At 41.2% G+C, this 21,759-nt stretch overlaps 1 protein-coding gene across 5 annotated transcripts in view; it reads right to left on the minus strand.

The window, feature by feature from the left end:
* The window catches only part of RIPOR2 (RHO family interacting cell polarization regulator 2), a 109,206-nt gene that overhangs the window by 36,354 nt on the left and 51,093 nt on the right, over nucleotides 1-21,759 (minus strand). For all 5 annotated transcript variants that reach the window (XM_040249943.1, XM_040249939.1, XM_040249940.1 and 2 more), the window contains exons 2-7: nucleotides 14,046-14,172; nucleotides 10,726-10,881; nucleotides 9,941-10,019; nucleotides 8,202-8,225; nucleotides 6,745-6,798; nucleotides 2,781-2,930 (exon numbers count right to left, since the gene is read on the minus strand). In XM_040249943.1, coding sequence (XP_040105877.1) covers nucleotides 2,781-2,930; nucleotides 6,745-6,798; nucleotides 8,202-8,225; nucleotides 9,941-10,019; nucleotides 10,726-10,881; nucleotides 14,046-14,172 — 590 coding nt within the window. The remainder of the gene's footprint in view (nucleotides 1-2,780; nucleotides 2,931-6,744; nucleotides 6,799-8,201; nucleotides 8,226-9,940; nucleotides 10,020-10,725; nucleotides 10,882-14,045; nucleotides 14,173-21,759) is intronic.

Here is a 21,759-nt window from a genome sequence, read left to right on the forward strand (position 1 = left end):
CACGCTCTCGGCCCACCTGCCCCACACAGACACCCAGGGGCAGCATCTGCAGGCTCCTCACCCATCACATTTTGGGGGCTCGGGCCTGTGGCCTGGGCAGGTCCATATGCTATCCTTTTTAAAAACTTTTTATTTTGTATTTGGGTACAGCTGATTAACAATGTTGTGAGAGTTTCAGGTGGCCAGTGAAGGGATTCAGCCATATATACACATGTATTCATTCTCCCCTAAACTCCCCTCCCATCCTGGCTGAGGGGTTGCTTCCATTTGGATTTTGTTTGCAGAGGGCTTCAGGATTGACTTGCAAGCTAGGGGTTCTGACTCTTAAACGTCAGTACCTCAAATAGCTCAGCAAAGCTGGGGAAAACTTCCTGAGGTTGAACTCTGTGCAGCTGGAAAGTTTTGAAAACAAAGTCTCAGTTTTGTAAACCAATTTTCTTCCCCTGAGCACTGGATGTCTCTGGGAAGGAATGCATTACTGTTTCTAGAAATCTATCAATGATGTTATCGTACATGTCAGGACTGTGACCAGAGTCTTTAGGAAACTTGGTGGGGGCAAAGGACAGCTAGTTTAACAGCTGAGGACACCCACAGTCAGAATTGTCTTCTGTCTCCCCCAGGCAGCTGCTGCCATTGCAAAAGGCTTCCAGAACCATCAATTCCTAAACCCTCTTTGTGATAATATCCCTGTTTTTTGTGGTTATGTGAAGACACAAATCCACCTGATGTCAAGTGAGGTAGGAAGCTACCGATGTCCTGGCCTTCCTTCTTGTCTTGCTGAAATTACACAACCTTGAATTTGTGAGCAAATATGATGTCGTGTCTTGGCACCTGACCAGGGGTGGTTATTTTTTTTTTTCCCTTAAAGCTTTTTATTTTATATTGGGGTATAACCAACTAACGATAACGGTGATAGTTTCAGGTAGACAGCAAAGGGATTCAGCCATACACATACAAGCATCCATTCTCCCCTGAACTCCCTTCCCATCCAGGCTGTCACATAACACTGAGCAGGGTTTCATGGGTGGGTGTTTCTGCAACACCCTACAAAAGTTTTGGGACAGGCACAGGCCGCTGCTCTGTCTTTGGCGTGTGTACTGAGAATAGCCACTCTCACTGCAAACTGCTCTTTTGACTTCAGAGATGTGTGGAAATGAGGTCTCCTGAACTAGGGCTGCTTCTAAGCCAGAGATTCTTAGCCTGTGCTCCATCAACTTGGATGGGGGAAAAAAGAAAAAGTCATGTTGCTATTTCCACTAACCTCTAACTGACTAGTATGTCTATATATCATGAATGGAGAAAACAAGCCACAGCCGTACGACTGGGACCTGGTAAAAGTCTACGTTTATGTCACATCAACTGTTGCAGGCATCCTGAGAAATCATTTCAATACTTTGAAATTTCAGTAGTTATTGGAGCCGTTGCTAAATCTTATAGTTTGATGTGTTTGTAAAGCAGCAGTCTTGTACTGTACACACATTTGGTTTCAAAAATATTTTGATCACTGTGCTGACAATACTGAATTAACTATATTTCAATATCATTTGCTTGCTTTGAATTACTATGGGCTTTATTTCATGCATTCAAAAAGCATTCTCCCAAAAGGGGAACTTAGGTGAAGAAGCCCTGCTTTAAGCCATGAAAAAAGACAAAGTTGGTTCAGACAAGAGGCAGGCCTGGAGGGTTACACAGGAAATAATCCTGTGGCAAGTCATCTAAGACATCCCTTCTGTCCCAGGGCTGAGACAGATGCTCAGACCTGGGAACTGTCGAGTAGACCCTCATCAGGCTGATGACTTCATTCATGACATTGGATCTCTGAACAAAGACACATGGGACAGTGAGAAGGTTTTAATAATTCAGTCATTTCATCTCAGACACTGCTATCAGGTGACCCCTGGAGGAGCAAAGCCCTCTCTGTGTCATATGTCTGGGCCCCAGAGACCGTCAGAAAGCAGGAAAGCATGCTTCTGTTCATGACTCTTTCTTCCCTCCTTTATGATAGAACGGAAATTTCTTACAATAAAATAATCATAGGCAGGAGGTTAGTGAACCCAACATCCAGGGCAGCCATCTTAACCACAAGGTCTGTTCAATTTGCAGGGATAAAGCTGGAATGGATTGTACACCTCAGAGAATCTGGAAGTGCATTTCAATGAGCAGAACCAGCACATTTGTGGCTCATTCATTTGCTGACATTTTTAACATGCCTTTGTCGTCTACTTGTGCATAGAATGTACTTGCACGCCCATGAACACTCCTATTACAACGACACCAGGAGGGGGTGTGCCTGACAGGTGAAGCTCACAGACGAAGACAGTCACATGCTCTGGAGTTTACAGAAGGCGCTGAATCAAAATACCACGAATGATACCACCCAAGAGACATTGTTAAAAACTGCACTGATGGCCTCAAGAAAATGCAAGACATGCAAACAGCAAAACTTCTCTCTCTAAAGAGTGAAATGAGCTTGCAGGCTGCCTGGTTCTCGGGATGTTTGTGTGCTTAGTCGCTTTAGTCATGTCCGACTCTTTGCGACCCGATGGACTGTAGCCCGCCAGGCTCCTCTGTCCATGGGATTCTCCAGGCAAGAATACTGGAGTGGGTTTCCATGCCCTCCTCCAGGGGATCTTCCCAACCCAGGGATGGAACGTGTGTCTCTTACATCTCCTGCATTGGGTTCGTTACCACCAGCACCACCTGGGAAGCCCTACGGTTCTTGACAATTCAATTCAGGTCAGGACAGGTGGAGTTCAGCAGCTGAGCAGGCTGGCACATACCTCTGTGTACTCTTTGTAGCTCCGGTTGATCTCTGACAGGCTCTCGCGGGCAGCTTTGCTGGCAGGTGACGTTGCAAAGGCTTGCTTCATTTTACTGGCACCATCTTGGAGGCGTCTTTGGATACAATAAGCTTCATAGAGCTCATCTACCTGCCAGAATCAAAACAAAACAAGAACACGATCAATATTTATCACACTTGAAGGAAGTAACACAGGCCATTGCTAAGAGTTCAAGATACTTTATGTTTCTGAACTCAAAAGGAGACTCTTGTAGAAGTGCTATCCTTTCTAGACAGACCCATCATTTTTGTTTCAGCCACTCAGATCCATTTTCTACTTCAAACCAGATTTTACTCTGAGCTTTCTTTTCAAATGGCATGGAATGAAAATGAACTTAACATTGGTGGACCGCGTGAGATAAGGTTTAGATAATGAGGACAGGAGTCTTTTACACAAGGAACAAACACTGGAAGAGTGTGTACAGTATCACACTGATGTGAAGACCTTGCATATCCTGGGCTATTATCACTTTATTTTAGAGCATCACCAGGTGATAGTCACACATCCCGATTTAGAATTCTTTTTAAAAAGAACTTGAGACTATTTATCGAAAATGATTTTTGTAAAGATGTGGCTCAACAAAAGACAGAAAACAATGGTAAGTTATTTTTTAAATTAGAGTGAAGCGTGATTGTCAAAACTTATCAAACTAAACATAAGAACTGTGACATTTTTGGCATGTAAATTATACCACAATTAAAAACATAAATGGGAGGAATGGAAATGAACATTTCTCTGCAATACCTCTATGCTTAGGCTTCTAAGTAATAATATACTCTTTGCAAGTGGTTATTGATCATACTCATTAGATAAGCCTGACAGTCACTTAATACTTCTCAGGCAGTAATTCTCCATCAATCCAAGGTGACTGTGATATTCAAGGGACATCTGGCAATATCTGGAGACATTTTCCAATGTCACATCTGGGAGGTGCTGCTAGCATCTAGTGGGTAGAGGCCAGGGACGCTGCTAACCATCACAGAGGACAGCCCCCTACAGCAAGGAATTATCCCCAAATGTCAACAGTGCCTACACTGAGAAAACCTGAAGTTATTCCAGATACTTACCTCTACAGTCTCTTGTAATATTTTCAGTTATCAATACACCAACCTCAGTTAACTATAGAAATTTTCATGCAGATTAAAAAGCATGATATCACAAGATATTCTATGTTCTGGGAGGCAGTTATCTACTTAGGACTACTTGAATTTTTCATTTCAGTACAAACTTTGTTCTCTCTAAAAGGAGGCTATAGCTGTGGATTCAGAAGAAGGTGGAGATGAATATGATGGATTTCAGCATTTAAGATTCCCCTTTCGTCCTGAAGGCCAACTTTTGGCTAATCACTAAAAAGCATTACTACTACTACCTGTTAATGGTGTAATTTTCCATAGTTCTCTCTCTATACAGATGTCAGTGATGCTTAGCTGAGTACATGAATGTTGAGAGACTGAAAATGATTCTCTTGGTTAAAGGATTCTTTGCTGCTCTTTGACAATTCACTCCACTTTTCTGAGAGGAATCGTCAAAACTCTGTAAGGAACAACAGTCTTTCATCTTTGGGGTTGGTGGATTTGTCCCTGAATAAGAGGGAGGTATAGGACCCAAGGGATGGTGGCATATCTGATGATAAGATCCATTGGCTGGTGACTGGCATCGAGGATGGTTTCCATACATTCAAACTAAGACTCAGTTGGTGAACTTGTTAAAATGTTAATGCCAAGGCCTCACTCTGAGACGCTGATTTAGTAGGTTAGGGATGGGCGAGGAGTTTGAAAATTTAAATAAACGGTGCAAATTGTCTAATGTGGCTGGTCCCCTGGAGACTTAAGAAACACAGGAGCTGATACCTCTTCTGATGCAGGCCTGGCTGCCTCATCTGTGTGGCCTCCTGAGGGACTGGCCCTTCAGCCTCTTTTCCAAAGACACTGAGACTGTAATCCTCTTAATAAGGAAACTGTTCACTGGACCACTGGTATAGCCCTTATGATTAGTATACTATTTGCATTTAAAGAATAGTTTATTCTTGTTTTCATTTACTTTTAAAATACTTTATTTTTATTTATTTTTAATTTTTATTTTATATTGGAGTATCATTGATTAACAATGTTAGTTTCAGGTGTACAGCAAAGTGATTCAGTTATACATATTTATTGTCATTTAAATATTAGTCTATCCTAGCCAAATGGAGTTAACCTTTAGGATGGAGTTAACATAAAGGATAACTAAGCAGGGGTTTAGTTATCTTTGGGGTTGGTGGATTTAGGTGGTTGCACTCACCTAAGCAGAAGCTGTAGGCAAGAATTTGTCTCACCTATAAGTTAGCTGTGTGTGTGTGTGTGTGTGTGTGTGTGTGTTAGTCGCTTAGTCACGTCTGACTCTTTGCGACTCCACAGACTGTAGCCTACCAGTCTCCTCTGTCCATGAGATTCTCCAGGCAAGAATACTGGAGTGGATTGCCATAACCTTCTCCAGAAGATCTTCCCAACCCAGGGATCAAACCCTGGTCTCCTGCACTGCAAGCAGATTCTTTACTGTTTGAGCTACAGGGAAGTCCTGTAAGTTAGCAGTGCCTCTCATCAAATAAATGGAGTCAATAAAATATAACTTGTTAGGATTTGTTAGGCATCCATGCATAAGATGCCACGGATAGGAGGTTACTAACCTTTAATAACCACTAAGATTGTTATGTCTTACAATGATGGATATGAGATGAATAAATACATTTTTTCCTAATACTAATTCTGTTTTCTTGCTATTTTCCCAACTAAACAGAGTAATTTCAAAGGTCACCTGCCACATAAATATCTTCTAATGGATGTCATTGTTTTACTTATTGAGTTGAACAGAAATAGGAGCAATTTCAGATTTACCAAGGTAATAAATATCTTTCAAAGTAGGAATGTACAAAGGCAGTATCCCATACACACGTTTACAGACATATAAATCATCACACAATTCTAAACTGGAAAGGATTCTTCGGGTCATCTAGACTGACTACGTGCAGCTCCAGGCTCACTACACAGAGTGGGAAGTCAAGGTCCACCTAGATGACACAGCCCAGTGAGTATGTGGCAGAGATGGAAGTAAACCCGAGATTTCTGACTCCTAGTAGAGAGAACAGCTAAAACCTCCAGTCTCCACACTTGGAAGAAGAGTGGGTGCCTCTGATGGGTGCAGATGAGAACAGGAATTGCTGATAGTGTGATTCAGCTGCCCTCAAAAGGAAATTGTTTCTAGGTTATGCCAATATTGCCGACAGTATCCAGAATGACGGGGGATGGTCCCACTCCATGCTAGGGTGGTGGGACCATCAGTCAACCATTTGTAGGGTTCAGGGATGGATATCAGGGACCCTGACAAACTGGAGTACACAGAGGGAAGCAATGAGGATGAAAAGGAACTTGGAAACCAAGCCATGTGAAGAAGAGTGGAAGAAACTTAAGTAAGCATGAGAAAGATTAAGGGAGCTATACTGCAGCTGTGGTTAAGTATTTGGTTCCTTCTTTATCATGGAAGGATACGGAACCGTTATATGTGGGACCTAAGTGTAAAGTTAAGCAAATGTGAAGATTTTCGTAGGGTCAGTCTGGTGCAATCTTATCTCTGACCAGACCACACTGAGGCTGAATTCTACACTAGTCACTGGGCACGCGGCACAGGAAACACTTACTAAATATCTGTTGAACTGAAGCAGAGGGCAAAATGTGCTAGATCATCAGGCTCTCCATTCTTATTTTTTCCTTCCAACTTTACTGTCTGTTGGAGGATTTAACTGCTAATCAGGCTAGCAATCAATTAGATAAGAAATTCTCCATGACTAGATGCTACGTTTAGGCCAAAGGTACACTGATTAGTGACTGAGAACTGAAAAACAGGCAAAGACAAGAGGAATGTCAATTACCTTACTGATGTGAAACTCCAGGCGTCTCATGTATCTTTCGATCGTTTTAATTTGCTGGAATTAAAAGAAGAAGTTTGAAAAAGTACAGACATTTACAGTTTCACTGATTAGACACGTGTAGCTATTTATTAAAGGTTTTTATTTTACAACTTTACTTATTTTTGGCTGTGCTGGGTCTTTGCTGCTGCCTGGACTTTCCCCTAGTTGCAGTAAGTGAGGGCTGTTCTCTAGTCGTGGTGCAAGGGCTGCTCCTTGCGGTGGCTTCTCGTTGCAGACCATGGGTGCTAGGATGCTCAAGCTTCAGTAGTTGCAGTTCCCAGGCTTTAGAGCACAAGCTCAACATCTGTGCTGCACAGGCTCAGTTGCTCCACTGCATGTGGGGGGTTTCTGGAGCAGGGATCCCAGTGATGGGACTTGTGTCCCCTGCATTGGCAGCTGGATTCTTTACCACTGAGCCACCAGGAAAGCCCTGTGTGGCTATCTTTATTATCTCATACTCAAAAATACCAGAAATTGTTAACTATTTCCCCTTTCTTCCTTTCTCTGTTACTACTTTAAAAGATTCTCTAGTATCAACTTAGACCGTATTTTTTAAAAATACTGAATACACACGCTGAAAGATGAACTTGAGCTAGCTTTTAGAATCCTTATGTTTAACATCAAGGGAGGCCAAACAAATTGAATTTCCTGGATTTCTGGCAGGACAGTATCAAATTGGAGTATACTTAAATTCCTTCATAATGACATTTTATCAGTTCAAAGATGAACTCACCCCCATTTTAATGTTTCTGAAATTAGGGTGCATTTTACAACTGCTGCTGTCTGTGCCTGCCTCAAGATAATCATAGTTGGTTATGTGTCACCTCTTCCATTTGATTTATAAATATTAAATTTAATTACCCTTTAAAATATTTGCAGATTATACTAGGATTCAGCATCAAAGGTCTCAAATATACAGAAAGGCATGGAAAGAGACAACATTGTATATAACTTTAAAAAATATGTTCATTTAAAATAGGTCTAAGAGAGTTTGTCACTAAATGTAAAATACACTTTTTAAGTGAAAAGAAAGGAATGTGTCACAGTTTAACTGGAATCACTCTTTTTCTTAGTGGCACATAAGATAATGATGTATTTTCCAATCACAGATGTCTTCCATTTGATGAAATATGATAGTTCCCATTTAGAGAGAACACAGGTATGGACCTTTAAACCCTTGGAAAATTCTTAAACTTATTAACACACTGAGAAGCCCTGAAACCAGGTGGCATTTTTACAAAAGTGACCTTAAACACATTATTGAGTCTGTAGATCATAGTACTTACACCATCCTCATTAGATAAAAGCATGAACTCTTTCTCTAGGACCTTAACTGGACCTAAGAGGAGATCGCTGACTTCTCAAAGATAAAGGGTTTTTTCCCCCAGCAATGCCCTGAACACAGAACGATAACTTACCTTGTCTAGATCATACAGCACACCCTAAAATTAAAAAAAAAAGAGTATCCGGGTTAAAACATAGTTCCCTCAAAACCATTACTGACACGAATCGAAGGATTTTGTCTGCATTTCTGCATTATCAGTGAAATAATGATCAACCCCAAAATGTTCTGTTGGACTTTTTACATTTGCTTGAAAAGAGCAAAAATCTGGGTTATTTTAAATACCACTAAGAATATTTTTAAGAGCTAGTGTTTATTTATATTCTGTGTCTCCAGAACCCTGCCCAGTCCTCACTGCCCCCTGGGAGCTGTAAAATGTTCACTTGCTTTGAGCTCTCCTCTCTTACATAGTGAGGGGCACAGAAATTCATCTTCACTTAAAAAATTTTTTTTAATGTTAGCATGAAAAATAGCAGTGATATATGTGTTAAAAAAAGACTTGGCTTCTTGTTTAAACACATAAAAATTGATATTTAAGAAGAGTCCTTGAGAGTGGTGACAGGCTTTCCACAAATTGTCTTTAAAGCATGTTTATTCCTCGGTCACAATACCACAGGAGCATCAGTACACTAAACCCACAGCCCCCATCAGAAGGGTTTTTATGGAACACTTGGTCCACTGGAAGCTCCTCCATCCGCACACCATTGTTCTCCAAAGAGGAACATTTGTTGCCGCTGAGGACTCTCAAGGACATTCAAAAACTCTGAAGGCCACTCCACAGTGAGTTCCACATAAATGGGAACATTTTATCCTTTAATATCATTAGAATATAAAACTTCAACTTTCTGTGAAGAATTTAACCCCTACCCAGCCTCTCTGTCCATGGATTTCTCCAGGCAAGACTACTGGAGTGGGCTGGGATCTTCCCAACTCAGGGATCTAACCTGGGTCTCCTGCATTGCATACCGATTCTTCACCAACTGAGCCACTAGGGAAGTCCCTAAGCCTGCATATTTCAGGCTTTTCAGGACAAAAATATACATTTTAGCACATCTTTTAAAAAAGATAACAGCTATTCATGTATATCTGTACCTTGTGTATGTAGAGTTTTCCCAGGCTTTTTGATGCCTTGGAACATTAAGGCATATCATTTAGGACTTAACAGAATCATTTAAAATCATTAGAAACAACTCTTCAAGCAGAGAAGCCCTCACAGATTCAGAATAGAGGAAATGTGTAAGAATCTCCAACAATACCATGTGTAGTTAAAACGGTTCAAGGACTCCTCTGATTTCTCCTAACAATGGCCTCTTGAGCTTCCTTCCCCTTTCTGATATCACTCACCTATTACTTTTTAAAAACTGGAGATAAAACAAAAGTTCTGGGCTCCAAATTCCAACACTAAAAATATGGTGGTGGTGGTGTTCAGTGGCTAAGTTGTGTCTGACTCTTTGTGACCCCATGAACTGCAGCATGCCAGGCTTCCCTGGGCATCACTATCTCCCAGAGGAAAATCCCAACTTTTCATTTCCTTATATTACTTGGGAGGAGGGGTATAGGGAGTTTTTTTAAGTATTTTTTTTTTCCTGATTACAAAGTTTGTCTGCATAAATATGCTTGGAAAATACTGGAACATATTAAGAATAAAGCATTAAGATACACATCCGGAAGCAGATGGTACTCTGCCCCTTGGATCTGCTTTTCTTGAAGCTTCTTCCTCATCCTATGCCCATCCAATAAGACAAGGTACTTAGCAGCGCCTCCTCTCCCACCCCAAAACCCCACTGCGTTAACATCTTAATGATTAGTACCTACCAGGCGAGAGTTTCTTCTCATATCTTTTAACTGACTTGTCAGCTTGTCCAGCTCTGTCTGGTGAACCTCCAGATACTCACTGTAAAGATAAGAGAGATGTGATCGTGAACTCCATGACCACTGAGTGGAATCAGTGCTGATGCTGACCTGAACAGGAGGATTAAGAACCTGAACCTTACTCTGTGGAGTGCAGAGCTGGTGAGGGAAAGGCTCTGCATTTTTCCAAACTCTCCACATTTTGAAAGCTCTAGCAGTTGCCTCTGATGTTATCCACATGGTCTAAAAGGAGAACCCCATGAGGCTGGCAGTGCAGGAAAGCAAAACGAATGAAGAGGGAGGGGTGAGTACTATGGAGTCAGTCTTGGGTCTGGGCTCACGGAATCCCATCTAAGTTCCAAGTGACATTGACTGTATGCATCTCACCACACACTAGGGAAGTTTTATTCTGGACAAACCATTGCTATAACATACTTGGGAAGGTTTTAGAACCCTTCTTTAGCAGTCTCTAGAACAGATATGCCTGTCTACCATTGTTGAAGTGAAATTCAATGCTGAGTTAAATATAAATATATTACTTTTTCAGATCTCTTTCAATGTTTGGCTATGATGGAAACCAGACAGAGTTCTTATCTTTCGGACTCATTTAAGGTTTCCTCAATTATGGTGCAATCATGCTACAGAAATAGACATTCTAAAATTATCTTACAAGACTAGCTTTTCTGACCCTCCTGAGGATTTTAGAAAGGAAAAAGGTTTCAATGTATCATTAGGTTTGATGTTCTTACTCCAGTCCATTTTTCAAAGCCCTGTAGACCTCTTCCACCCTTTTAGGCTGAGGCTCTTTGGGAGGGCTGCTGTTTTTGTGTCCTAAATTGTGCATTTTCTTCAGTTTGGCCTGAGGCTTCTTGAGAGCGGAGGAATTTTCAATGAAGGAGTTACATCTATGGAAAGAGAAAAGAAAAGCTGAAATGGCTTCAGTTTCTGGTAGCCAAAGTGATCTGATCAAAGAAATGCCTTTTAATCAGATTGTGTTTGCATTAGTGTCTTTTGGGGTAGGCAACATTTCCTTGCATATTAATAGATCTGAGCCATCCTACATTTTGTTTTGTGGTATTAGATTTAACTGCTGAAATCTGGAAGTTTGGCTGGGCAGTGGTTACCCAGAGTCAAAGCCTGGCTGTAGGTAATGTACACTCTGAATGAAAGCATGTCACATCACTGAATCCTCATGGGAAGCCAAGGACAGACACTTCTAGGTAGAAATAATGAACAGGCAGAAGGATATAATCCAGCTAAAAAAATATGTTTACTATGTGACATCAGGTGTATGCATCTACTGAATTTGACTGGGGGGCTTCCCTGGTGGCTCATTGGTAAAGAGTCTCCCTGCCAATGCAGGAGACATGGGTTCGATCCCTGATCCAGGAAGATTCTGCATGCTGAGGAGCAACTAAGCCCATACTCCATGCCTTGAGCCCATGCTCCACAACAAGAGAAGCCACTGCAATGAAAAGCCTGAGCACTGCAACTAAAGATCAGCCCCTGCTACTGCAACTAGAGAAAGCACACCAGCCGAGTCAGCACAGCCAAACGTAAATAAATAAAATCATAAAAAGAAGGCAAATTCAACTGAGATGTGAATGAATACATCTTAAATAAGGGTCAGAGCATGACAAAGGGATAATTCTATAGGCAAGCACACCTTATTTTATTACACTTCAAAGATACTGTGTTTTTTCACAAATTGAAGACGTGCAGCAGTCCTGTGTTGTTAGATGATGGTTAGCATTTTTTACCAATAAAGTATTTAATTACGGTAGGTCCACTTTTTTTTTTTTTAGACATAATGCTATTATACAGTTAATAGACTACAGTGTAGTATAAATGTAACCTTTATATGCACTGGAAAACCAAAAAATTTACGTGACCCGCTTTATTATGATAGTTGCTTTACTGCAGTGGTCTGGATTCAAACCTGCAGTATCTCTGAGGATAGATTTTTTTTAAAAGTTTTATTGATTCTTTATTTATTTATTGACTGTACTGTGAGGCTTGCAGGATCTTAGTTCCTTGATGAGGGATCGAACCCAGGTCTCAGCAGTGAAAGCACTGAGTCCTAACCATTGGACCACCAGGGAATCCCCTTAAGCTTTATTTTATGGAATAAATTTTGTTTCGGTATAACATGAAACTCAAAATCTCTATTAGTGGCAGGGAGGCAGCCTATAGTGGTAAGATGGACACATGGTAACTTAACCCCAAACTACTGATCTGATTAGGAAGCTAAGAGGCCAGACTACTCACCGACCCAGCTGTCAAGTGGAAAGCCATGACCTCTGAGTGTGGCACCCTCCATGCTAATTCTTAGTTACCTCCCTCTGCCATCACTGTGTGTACCAAAGGGGACAATGTATGTCAGAACACATAAACCCCCTAAGAATGCAAGACCTTTATCACGTCAGACAACCTGAGGACCAACTTTATTCCATGTTACTTATTTCACTACCTGTCTTTTCTTTCTTGAGTTCCCCTAGGTTCTGTTTTAGATGAGGGGAGATACTGGGGAAAGTGAAGAATAACTTTCCCAAGCCTGTGTCTGAATGACAGACATCTGCCCCTCAGAGTCAGTCTGCAGAGGCAGTCACTGCATAACTTCATACCAAAAATAGTCCCCCAATTACAAATACAATGCAAATCCCCCAAATACAATGGAAATGTGCTTCAAAAAGGGGTATGGGGTGATTTCAAACTTTATTATAAAGCTACAGTAATCAAAACAGTCTGGCACGGGTCAGACTTTGACCAGTGAATAGAGATCAATGAATACAACAAATACAGTAGAGATCAATGAATTGATCTGGAAATAGATCAATGAATAGAGAACCCAGAAATAAACCCTCCTATATATGGTCAATTAATTTATGACAGAGGAGTCAAGAATATACAATGGGGGAAAGACAGTCTCTAATAAATGGTGCTGCAGAAACTGGACAGCTACATGCAAAAGAATGAAAGTGGACCCTCTCTTACACCATATAAAAAAGTTAACTCAAAATGGATTAAAGACTTGAATGTAAGACCTGAAACCATAAAACTCCTAAAATAAAACATAGGCAGTAAACTCCTTGACACAGGTCTTGGCTGTGACTTTTTAAATAAAACACCAAAAGCAAAAGCAACCAAAGCAAAAATATACAAGGAAGACTACATCAAACTAAAAAAAACGAAAAGCTTCTACAAAGCAAAGGAAACCATCAACAAAATAAAAGGAATACTATTCACCCATAAACAACAATGAAATCTTGTCATTTGTGACAACATAGAAGGACCTTGATGGCATCATATGTAAGGAAGTAAGTCAGATAAATGTACAATCTAAAAGAAAAAAAAAACACCAAGTTTGTAGATACAGAGAACCAATTGGTGGCTGTCAGAGGCAGGGATTGAAGGCTAGGTAGGAGAAATGGGCCAAGGGGGTCAAAAGGTGAAAAGAAAAAAAGAGAACAATTTAAATTGGCAGGAAAAGACTACCATAGATGGTGCTGAAATGGGTATATAAAGAACCTTTACTATTCTGTAAGAAAATATGTAAATGTCCACCCTCAAAATAGGCAATGCATGTAAATGAACTGGTTATTCCCAAAGTAAAGACAGAAGACAAGTAAACTTATGAAAACACATTTAACCTCAATTAAGGATGATCTAAAAGACTGAGAAAGATTTTTAGAAAATGCTCAGTATCAGCAGATGTGTGGATAAAGGCAAATTTGTTGTTACTGGTTAGAGGATAAATGGGCTCAAACATTTGGAGGCACTTTAGCAACAGGTATCAAAAGATCTGAAAAACATGGGGCGGGGGTGGAGTGGGGGTAGGGAGAGCTACGCACACGTAATGCTAGCTTGTCCTAAATCTTCATCCATCTCCTTTGCAGGAGCAATTCTTAAATGATAGAAATTTGGGGAACATTACATCTTTTTCATGAAAGAGATTAAAATAGCACAGGTGTGTGTTTTGACCAGGCCACACGGACGTGGACCTTGTTCAGAGCATCAGGGTTCGCATCCGTCTCAAGCTGTGTCCCAAGAGAGAACCATCATGACTTGCCTGGATCGCCGCTCCTGAAGGCCACTGAACCCCGCAAAGGACTGGCTCCTGATGATCCCATTGGGCCCTCCAGGCGAGAAGGACTGGGATCCTACCAACATGGTTTCTGGGAGTCTGGCTGGTAGTCCTGTAAGACAATGGAAAGATTAAGGCAAATAACAGGCAGGTTCAAACAGAAAACATGCTAAGCCTGCCAACGATAATAGGAGGTGACATGGGGTAAGGTGAGTCATTGCTGTTAGATGCTTGTAAGACTTCTTTCCTATGACATGTTCTTTTTAACCCAAAGGGTTCAGTTCTTAGGTAAAGAAATGCTCAAAGACATAAATAAATATAAATTAGACACCATTATCAGTTACTTTAGGGTTCCTTCAGGGATTTTTTTTTTTAAACAAGGTTCAACCGTACCTTCCAAATCATGAAAACTCTGTAATGTTTCCCTCTATTTAGAACAGCAATAACAAGAGCAGAAGCACACAAATAGGCCAAGTCAAGTTTCAGACAGGCTCTGCGTCACATTCAAAGCACGGCTCAGTCTTGGGGTGGAATTCTACACTTGGAAGTCACAAGACAAAAAACACTAGGTTTCCTGAGAGATGAACTTACTTAAACTTGTTCTCCCTTTTTCTATACTTAAGTATATTTTGAAAGGTCAGATCATGCAGCTATTGTGGCAGTGAGAAAAAAAAGACGCGCCCAGGGAGTACTCACAAGAGTAGTGATAATCTAGGTTATGATAAGAACCCATGAGAAGAGGCAAGGAAGGTAAAGGGGAAAATACAGCAGAAAGCACAAGCTCGCCTTTTGTAAAGACTCAGCACCGCTGACCAAGATGTGTTGTCAAAACACAGCTTCAGGGCCTTCCTTGGTGGTCCAGTGGCTAAGACTCAGAGCTCCCAATGCAGGGGGCCCAGATTCGAGTTCTGGTCAGGGAACTAGATCCCACGTGACGCAGCTAAGAGTCTCAATGCCGTAGCTGAAGATCCCGCATTTCGCAATGAAGATCAAAGATCCCATGTGCCCCAATTGAGACCCAGCACAGCCAAATAAATAAGAGAAATAAATGTTTAATAAAAAGGCAAAACTTAAGCTGGACAGAAGCCTAAGATTGGTTTCCCCAAAGGACTGCCCTACAACAGTTAGGTAATTCTATTCCTTTTATATCAAGAAGAGTCAAAACACATACCATTGTTTTAGCAGGTAACCTCAGTCCAGAGAGGGGGACGGGCAAGCAGGAGGAAGGAGACACAGCCCCTCTCCAGGCTAAAGACTTCCAAAGTGGGCAGACACCAACAGCATCAATAGTTGCCCTTAAAAAATCTAGCAAACAAGCAAGCAAAGCTGAAAAACAGCAGCAGAATGCTCCTGTGGTCCACCTAAACGTGATGGAAAAGCCAATATCACTGAGACCGGCTCAGAGCTCTTGGAAGCAGGTCAGTCACGGGTGGAGGTCTGAATGAGTTGCTTCCGCAGAGAGAAAAGAACAGCCCCTTCCCCATGAGGCTGCAGGCTCCTAAATGCCCTCCTCCACAGCCACCAAGGAGAAAGCAGCTCTGGGCTGCATGCATTCTTGCATGCACACTGGCGCTGACTCACTGGGCAAGAGGCTTTGCAGTGAGCAACAGGTTGCTCTTTGATCTGGGTGGGACAGGCATCCCATCCATTCCAGCTAGGGATGGGGGCAGGGAAGCTGAAATTTGGGAGCATTCTCCAGAATTTTAAAAGCGAAGATGTAGAAGTATGCACATTCAATAATATTAATATCTAATGCATGAATGGCAGGACAAAATGTAGTGCAAATAGACTCTCTGATTGCCTCTCCTCACCCCAACATTCAAAAATAACCATGATTTACACATAAATCCTTAATAAGGTCCTCCTAAGTGTTCTTTGTTGCTTACTAAGAAGTCTGTCCAATTTTCATTAAAAACACCTTCTTAGGTTCATAAAGCAGGCCTGTGCTATCTTTGCATCACACGTAAACATAGCAAATATCAAGAAACTATAATAAATATCAAGAAAAAGTTCCAGAAAATTTAATAAGTATCAGGAAAACATGTTCTTTTTGTACTCAATAATTCTGTTATATAAAACATACCTTAAAGTCTCAATTTGGCAAATTTAATCAGTTTCATATCTCATTTTTTCAATTATTGTCCAATAGGTCTGTTGCATCCTGGCAAGCTTTGGTCATGGGACAAAGACTTAAAAGTGTGTGAAATATTTTAACTGTGTTATTGTTTTGACTTCCTAGAGATTACGTTTTTAAACAAAAAAGATTTTTTTTCCTCTTACCCACTGGATCAGTAATTGCATGGACTCCTAGGCATTCTGATATAACTGATATGGACCTGAGTACTGGGATTTTGAAAAGGACCGCAGGTGGTTCTGATGCTCAGCCAAGAAAAGAAAAAAAGAATGATGCTGAATTGGTTGAAATTTTCAAACTCAAACAAAACAATTTGCTACAATTTCTCAAATATCCAACTTTTAAAAAAGAGTCTTAAATAAGCCTCTCTTTGGAAAGTTTAATGAATTAAACATTAGAGTTGGATAGTGAAATAATTTTCTCCCTTCCCTTTTTTCAGTACCAGGTAAGAAAGCTGCTTTTTCTTCTTTTAAAGAAAGGCTTTATTGCTTTGCCAGGCAAAGGGAGACACACCAGCCTTCTGCCTCAAAAAACTCTGTGTCTCCAGGCACACTTCTTGAGAACAAAAATGTCTGTCTTGAATTCTGAGTTTGTAAATTGCTTCGGGATGTCCTCAGACGCTTTTCATTACAGTTACTTGTTGAATGGATGCCCGCTGGGAACAGAAAGAGGGGTAAGCAGTTTTGTGAATGTTCTGTTTTGCCTATCTGGTCTGTGAAATGATCATTATCTATCAGAGAAGAATTTGGCTGATAGCTGGCTTAGGCTGAGATCCCTATCCTGCCATCAGCTCCCCTAGAGGCTGACTCACTGCCTAAGGAGAGTCATAAAATAAGTTTGAGGGCTTCAGCACAAAGTTAGGCTCTTGAGAAAAAGGAGTAGGTTGAGAAAGGGAAGAGCTGGAGGGATGATGGGTAAGGGTGCGCAAAGCATCCCCCTGCCCATACCCCTAACCCTGAAGTGGGGGTGACTACTTGGCTACTAGTCTTACAGCAGCCTCAGCCATTCCCCAGTGGCTAGATACTCTGTAACTCTGCTATCATCTTTTTGATGACACCACTCCCACCTCCTAGAGCCTTAAGTCCTCAAGCTGCTCACTGGCTTCCTAGACTCACAGACCTGCTTTCTTCCAGCAAAACTATCCCTAAAGCTACGTACTCATTTGTAGGCTTCAAGGACTCGAAACTGGTTTCTTGTCATTTGCATTTTACTAGCAGATGCTTCTTTGAAGCAATACCTTCCCCTAAAGAAAGGACTGATATACTAATATCAATAGAATTGCATTATCACTGCTAATAGCGGTATAAAATGATACCCAAAGCTTGGAAGACAACTGGTAGTATCTTCTATTTAACGTGTAGAACACATTTATCCTTCAATATGTCACATCTACTCTTTGCTATCTCCTGTGTAGAAATACTCAACTTCACAAAAAGTTATATACTGGGAAGTTAATGACAGTCAACTCTGTAATAGGAGAAAAGTGGAAATGATATAAATATTAATCATTATAGGAATGATTAATATATTATGGCATAACCTGAGCAGTTATAACAATATGCCCACACAGAAAGACCCCCCTACCTCAGAACAAATTAGAGTATGATACCAGGAATGTTGAAAACAAAATAAAAAATTATGTACATGAATTGAAAAGTTCTGAAAGTATACACAGACAGTCCATGGAGAGGTGCGATTGAGTGGCAGTCAGAAACATTTTAATTTTTCTATATTGTTTGAATTTTTGTAAAGGAAATGGATTTATGTATGATTGATATGATGCCGAATACTTTTTTGAAACTGCAGACATTTAGAGTTGTCTAGAGTTGGGACTTGGAGAAGGCAATGGCACCCCACTCCAGTACTTTTGCCTGGAAAATCCCATAGACAGAGGAGCCTGGAAGGCTGCAGTCCATGGTGTCACTGAGGGTCGGACACGACTGAGCGACTTCACTTTCACTTTTCACTTTCATGCATTGGAGAAGGAAATGGTAACCCACTCCAGTGTTCTTGCCTGGAGAATCCCAGGGATGGGGGAGCCTGGTGGGCTGCCGTCTATGGGGTCACACAGAGTCAGACATGACTGAAGTGACTTAGCAGCAGCAGCAGCAGAGTTGGGACTAGAGAGGAGAGAGATCTCACATACAAGAACATATAAGACAACTTTGATGGGTAACAGCTCTATTTATACAGTTGTTTATATCTGTAAGTCCTGCAAAGGAGAAATATGATTTCTGAGAAATAAGGTATTAGGTTTCATAAATTCTGATTAAAGCTAATAATTCAGATTCCTCAATGAAGTTCCCATGATGAGCTTTGAGTTATAGACCAACTTCTTTATTTTCATCTGAAGGACTTCTAGAGATGGGATTGGACTCCTGGTAAGACGTACTATACCCAGTACATATTGCTGAGACTCACCAAATACCATGCCTAATAAGCAAGAAATTCCACATAAAATAACACTCTTCTTGGGCTGCTGCTACTTGAAACTTTCCAGCTTTCTAGCTCTAGAAACTAGACATGTTTCTAGTTCTCAAGTTACTGACTTCTCACCTGGTCTTTCTGAAAATGCCAGCAGAACTAATATTCATTTATGTGCATTAAATCAAAGGTCTCGAACCTTAGGCAAACAGTGAAGCTGCTATGGTTTGTTCCTTACTTTGCTTTGTCCCAGGAAGCCCAGGCTGTTATACCATGTGGCCACCCCTGCCCCACAATTCCCATAATCCCTGGGAAGCATCGACTTTCTGGAGGAATCCCAAGCACTTTGACTAAGAGTTGAATGAACCCTACCATTCTGAGCTGAGCCTCCTAGCACAGAAGCCAGAAAGCCACAATTGTTTCTCTTCTCCACTTTTCATACAGCGAAAACCGCTGCCTTCTCCCTGGCTATGCAATGCTAAGATCCAAGTGAACACACAACAGAGTCTTTTGATATAAAGTGAGTACAGGATTTCACGTGTTCTGATATGACACGGTGAGACAAGTACACTGGGCCTTGGTGGGTGTGATGGGCCAGCATGTGACCTGAAGTTCCTAGTTTGTTTAAATTAGAAGGTAGCTTATCAAATCACCAGGCAATTTGGGAAGAGCACTGAGTCTGGAAATGGCAGGGTCTGGGGAGGGTGGATGTGAGGCAGATAAAAAAGATCAAGGCATCAAGAGGTTGCCCCTTCACCCCACTAGATTTCTTGCCTTGTTTGGACCAAAAATAAAAGGTCCAATACGAGCACAGTTCAGAGGGGGAACTAGCCAGTGCCCTGGATAACTCAAAGATAACCTGATTCTTAAGAATAAATGAATGAATGACAGAGGTAAACCTTGGAGAGTTGCTTGGAGGACAGGCAATGAAGGGCATCCATCACAGAGCAGGGCTCTGCAGCAGATCCTAACATGCAGCTCCTGACAGTGCTTCCGGCAGAAACAGCAAAAACAGAAGGAAAATGCTTTGAAAGTTCAGTCCAGGTGACAGTTCCATTTCCCCTTACATTTTTATAAACTGGTATTCTGGTTTATACTTTCTTGTGAATTTGATTAGCCTGAGTTAGCAAGCCTCTCTCCCCAGGTATGAACAATTCCTTTTGGGGACCCTCAAGGTTAGGTAAGACAGGGTGAGCTCCTTTCATCACCTCTCAGGCACAAATCTCCAAATGAACAAGTTCACAGTAGACGTGTTAGAAGCATTGATTAACCATAATTGGACAAAGCAACCAGTCAGTAGAAGGAATGTTACTAAGTATACTGAGACTCATGGAAGGAAATAGGAATCCTTAGGTTATTTTTAGTTTTTCCAAGCATAAAAGCACTCTGCTGCATTAGGATAATACAGAGAAGTAAAAAGAAGTTAGGGCAGGGATGGGGAGTAAAGAACCATATAGTTTCTATCCACCCAAAGACAACCACCAGTAGAATTTTGGTGCATACAATTTTCTTCAACTCAATAATTTTGAGCATAGTGCATACTAAATTGTGTATGCTGCTTTTTCTATCATATTCTTTTTTTTAGAACTGTGTTTTATGGTTTATAATTGGCTTCTCTCTTCAACTACCTTTTAAAAGGTACTTAGGAGCTTCCCTGTGGCTCAGACAGTAAAGAATCTGCCTACAGTGCAGGAAACCAGGGTTCAATCCCTGGGTTGGGAAGATCCCCTGGAGAAGGAAATGACACCCACTCCAGTACTCTTGACTGGGGAATTCTATGGACAGAGGAGGCTGGTGGGCCATAATTCATGGGGTTGCAAAGAATCGGATGTGACTGAGCGACTAACACACACTAGGTCGACCCACAATCCAGGTGCTCCTTTGGATGATAAAGGGGATCCATTCAGTCTGCATCAGGGTGCTGCTGTTTAGTTGCTATATTGTGTCCAACTCTTTGTGACTACATGGACTGTAGAATATCCAGCCAAGCTCCTGTGTCCCCGGGATTTCCCAGGCAAGAATACTGGAGTGGGCTGTCATTTCCTTCTCCAGGAGATCTTCTCCACCGAGGGGCTGAACCTGTGTCTCCTGCATTAGCAACCAGATTCTTTACCACTGAGCCACCGAGGAAAATCCAGTCTCCATTATAGATGCCTTTTATTTTTGATTTTAAGACATGGTCAAAGGCAACGCGTATCCTTGCAAGAATGATTTCCCTATGGGAAAGGAAGGAGCAGATTAGCATTTGTACATGCTGGAGATGCAGGACATCCAGTATTATGAAATTTAAAAAACAGCCACACAACAGCTGGACATCACTCTCTTCACCCTGCAAAAGTAAAGGTGTTTATGGTCTGTTTCCCTTCTTTTTCATTTAGCTGAATTCTCCAATACACAACACAAACAGGTAATTCTGGAAGATCCCCACTACTGACAGAAAATATAAGAGACATCTGTGATTTCAGAACAAAGTAAGAATTTCTTAGTTCTCACTGAAGCATTTCTCATGGGGGGAAAATGTCAACTTAGAAATCAATAGTGGTATAGCTACAAAGCTATACCGTCTCCACCTTAGACTGAGACTAATCTTCTGTGATAAGGCAAGAGCCAGCAGGTCAGCTGGCAGGTTGCTGGGGTGACATGCAGGCAAAAGTAGACAATTCTACAATTAAACTGAGTGTTGGCTTGGTGCCAGGGATGGGAACAGGCAAAGGATCATGAGACAACTTTGTGTGGGTATATGTGTGTGGAAGTGTTTCAAAAACTGCTGTGATGATTGCTGGACAACTGTATACATTTCCTGAAACTCAAACTATATACTTAAGATGAATTCAATTTATGATACGTAATTTTACATCAATAAAGCTGTTGGAAAATCTCTATCAGTTTCCAGAAAAAGTCATCATTCCTTCTGCAAGAGGAAATCCCAAGGAATCAGGACCTGAAAAGGAAAAGCTCAATTAATAAGGAACCACCTGAGAGCTGAATATTTTCATGTTTTGATCCTTTTCCCTGTAGGCACCACATAAGACACAGCACACTGGCCCCACTGTGCTTCCTGACTCATTTCATCATGCCCAGGTTGTCTTCCTCCACTCCCTGCTCCTAACAATGCCATCCTGTTTATGCTCCCCCACATAC

The sequence above is a fragment of the Oryx dammah genome, unplaced genomic scaffold (genome assembly GCF_014754425.2).
Source record: "Oryx dammah isolate SB20612 unplaced genomic scaffold, SCBI_Odam_1.1 HiC_scaffold_11, whole genome shotgun sequence".
Taxonomy (NCBI): domain Eukaryota; kingdom Metazoa; phylum Chordata; class Mammalia; order Artiodactyla; family Bovidae; genus Oryx; species Oryx dammah.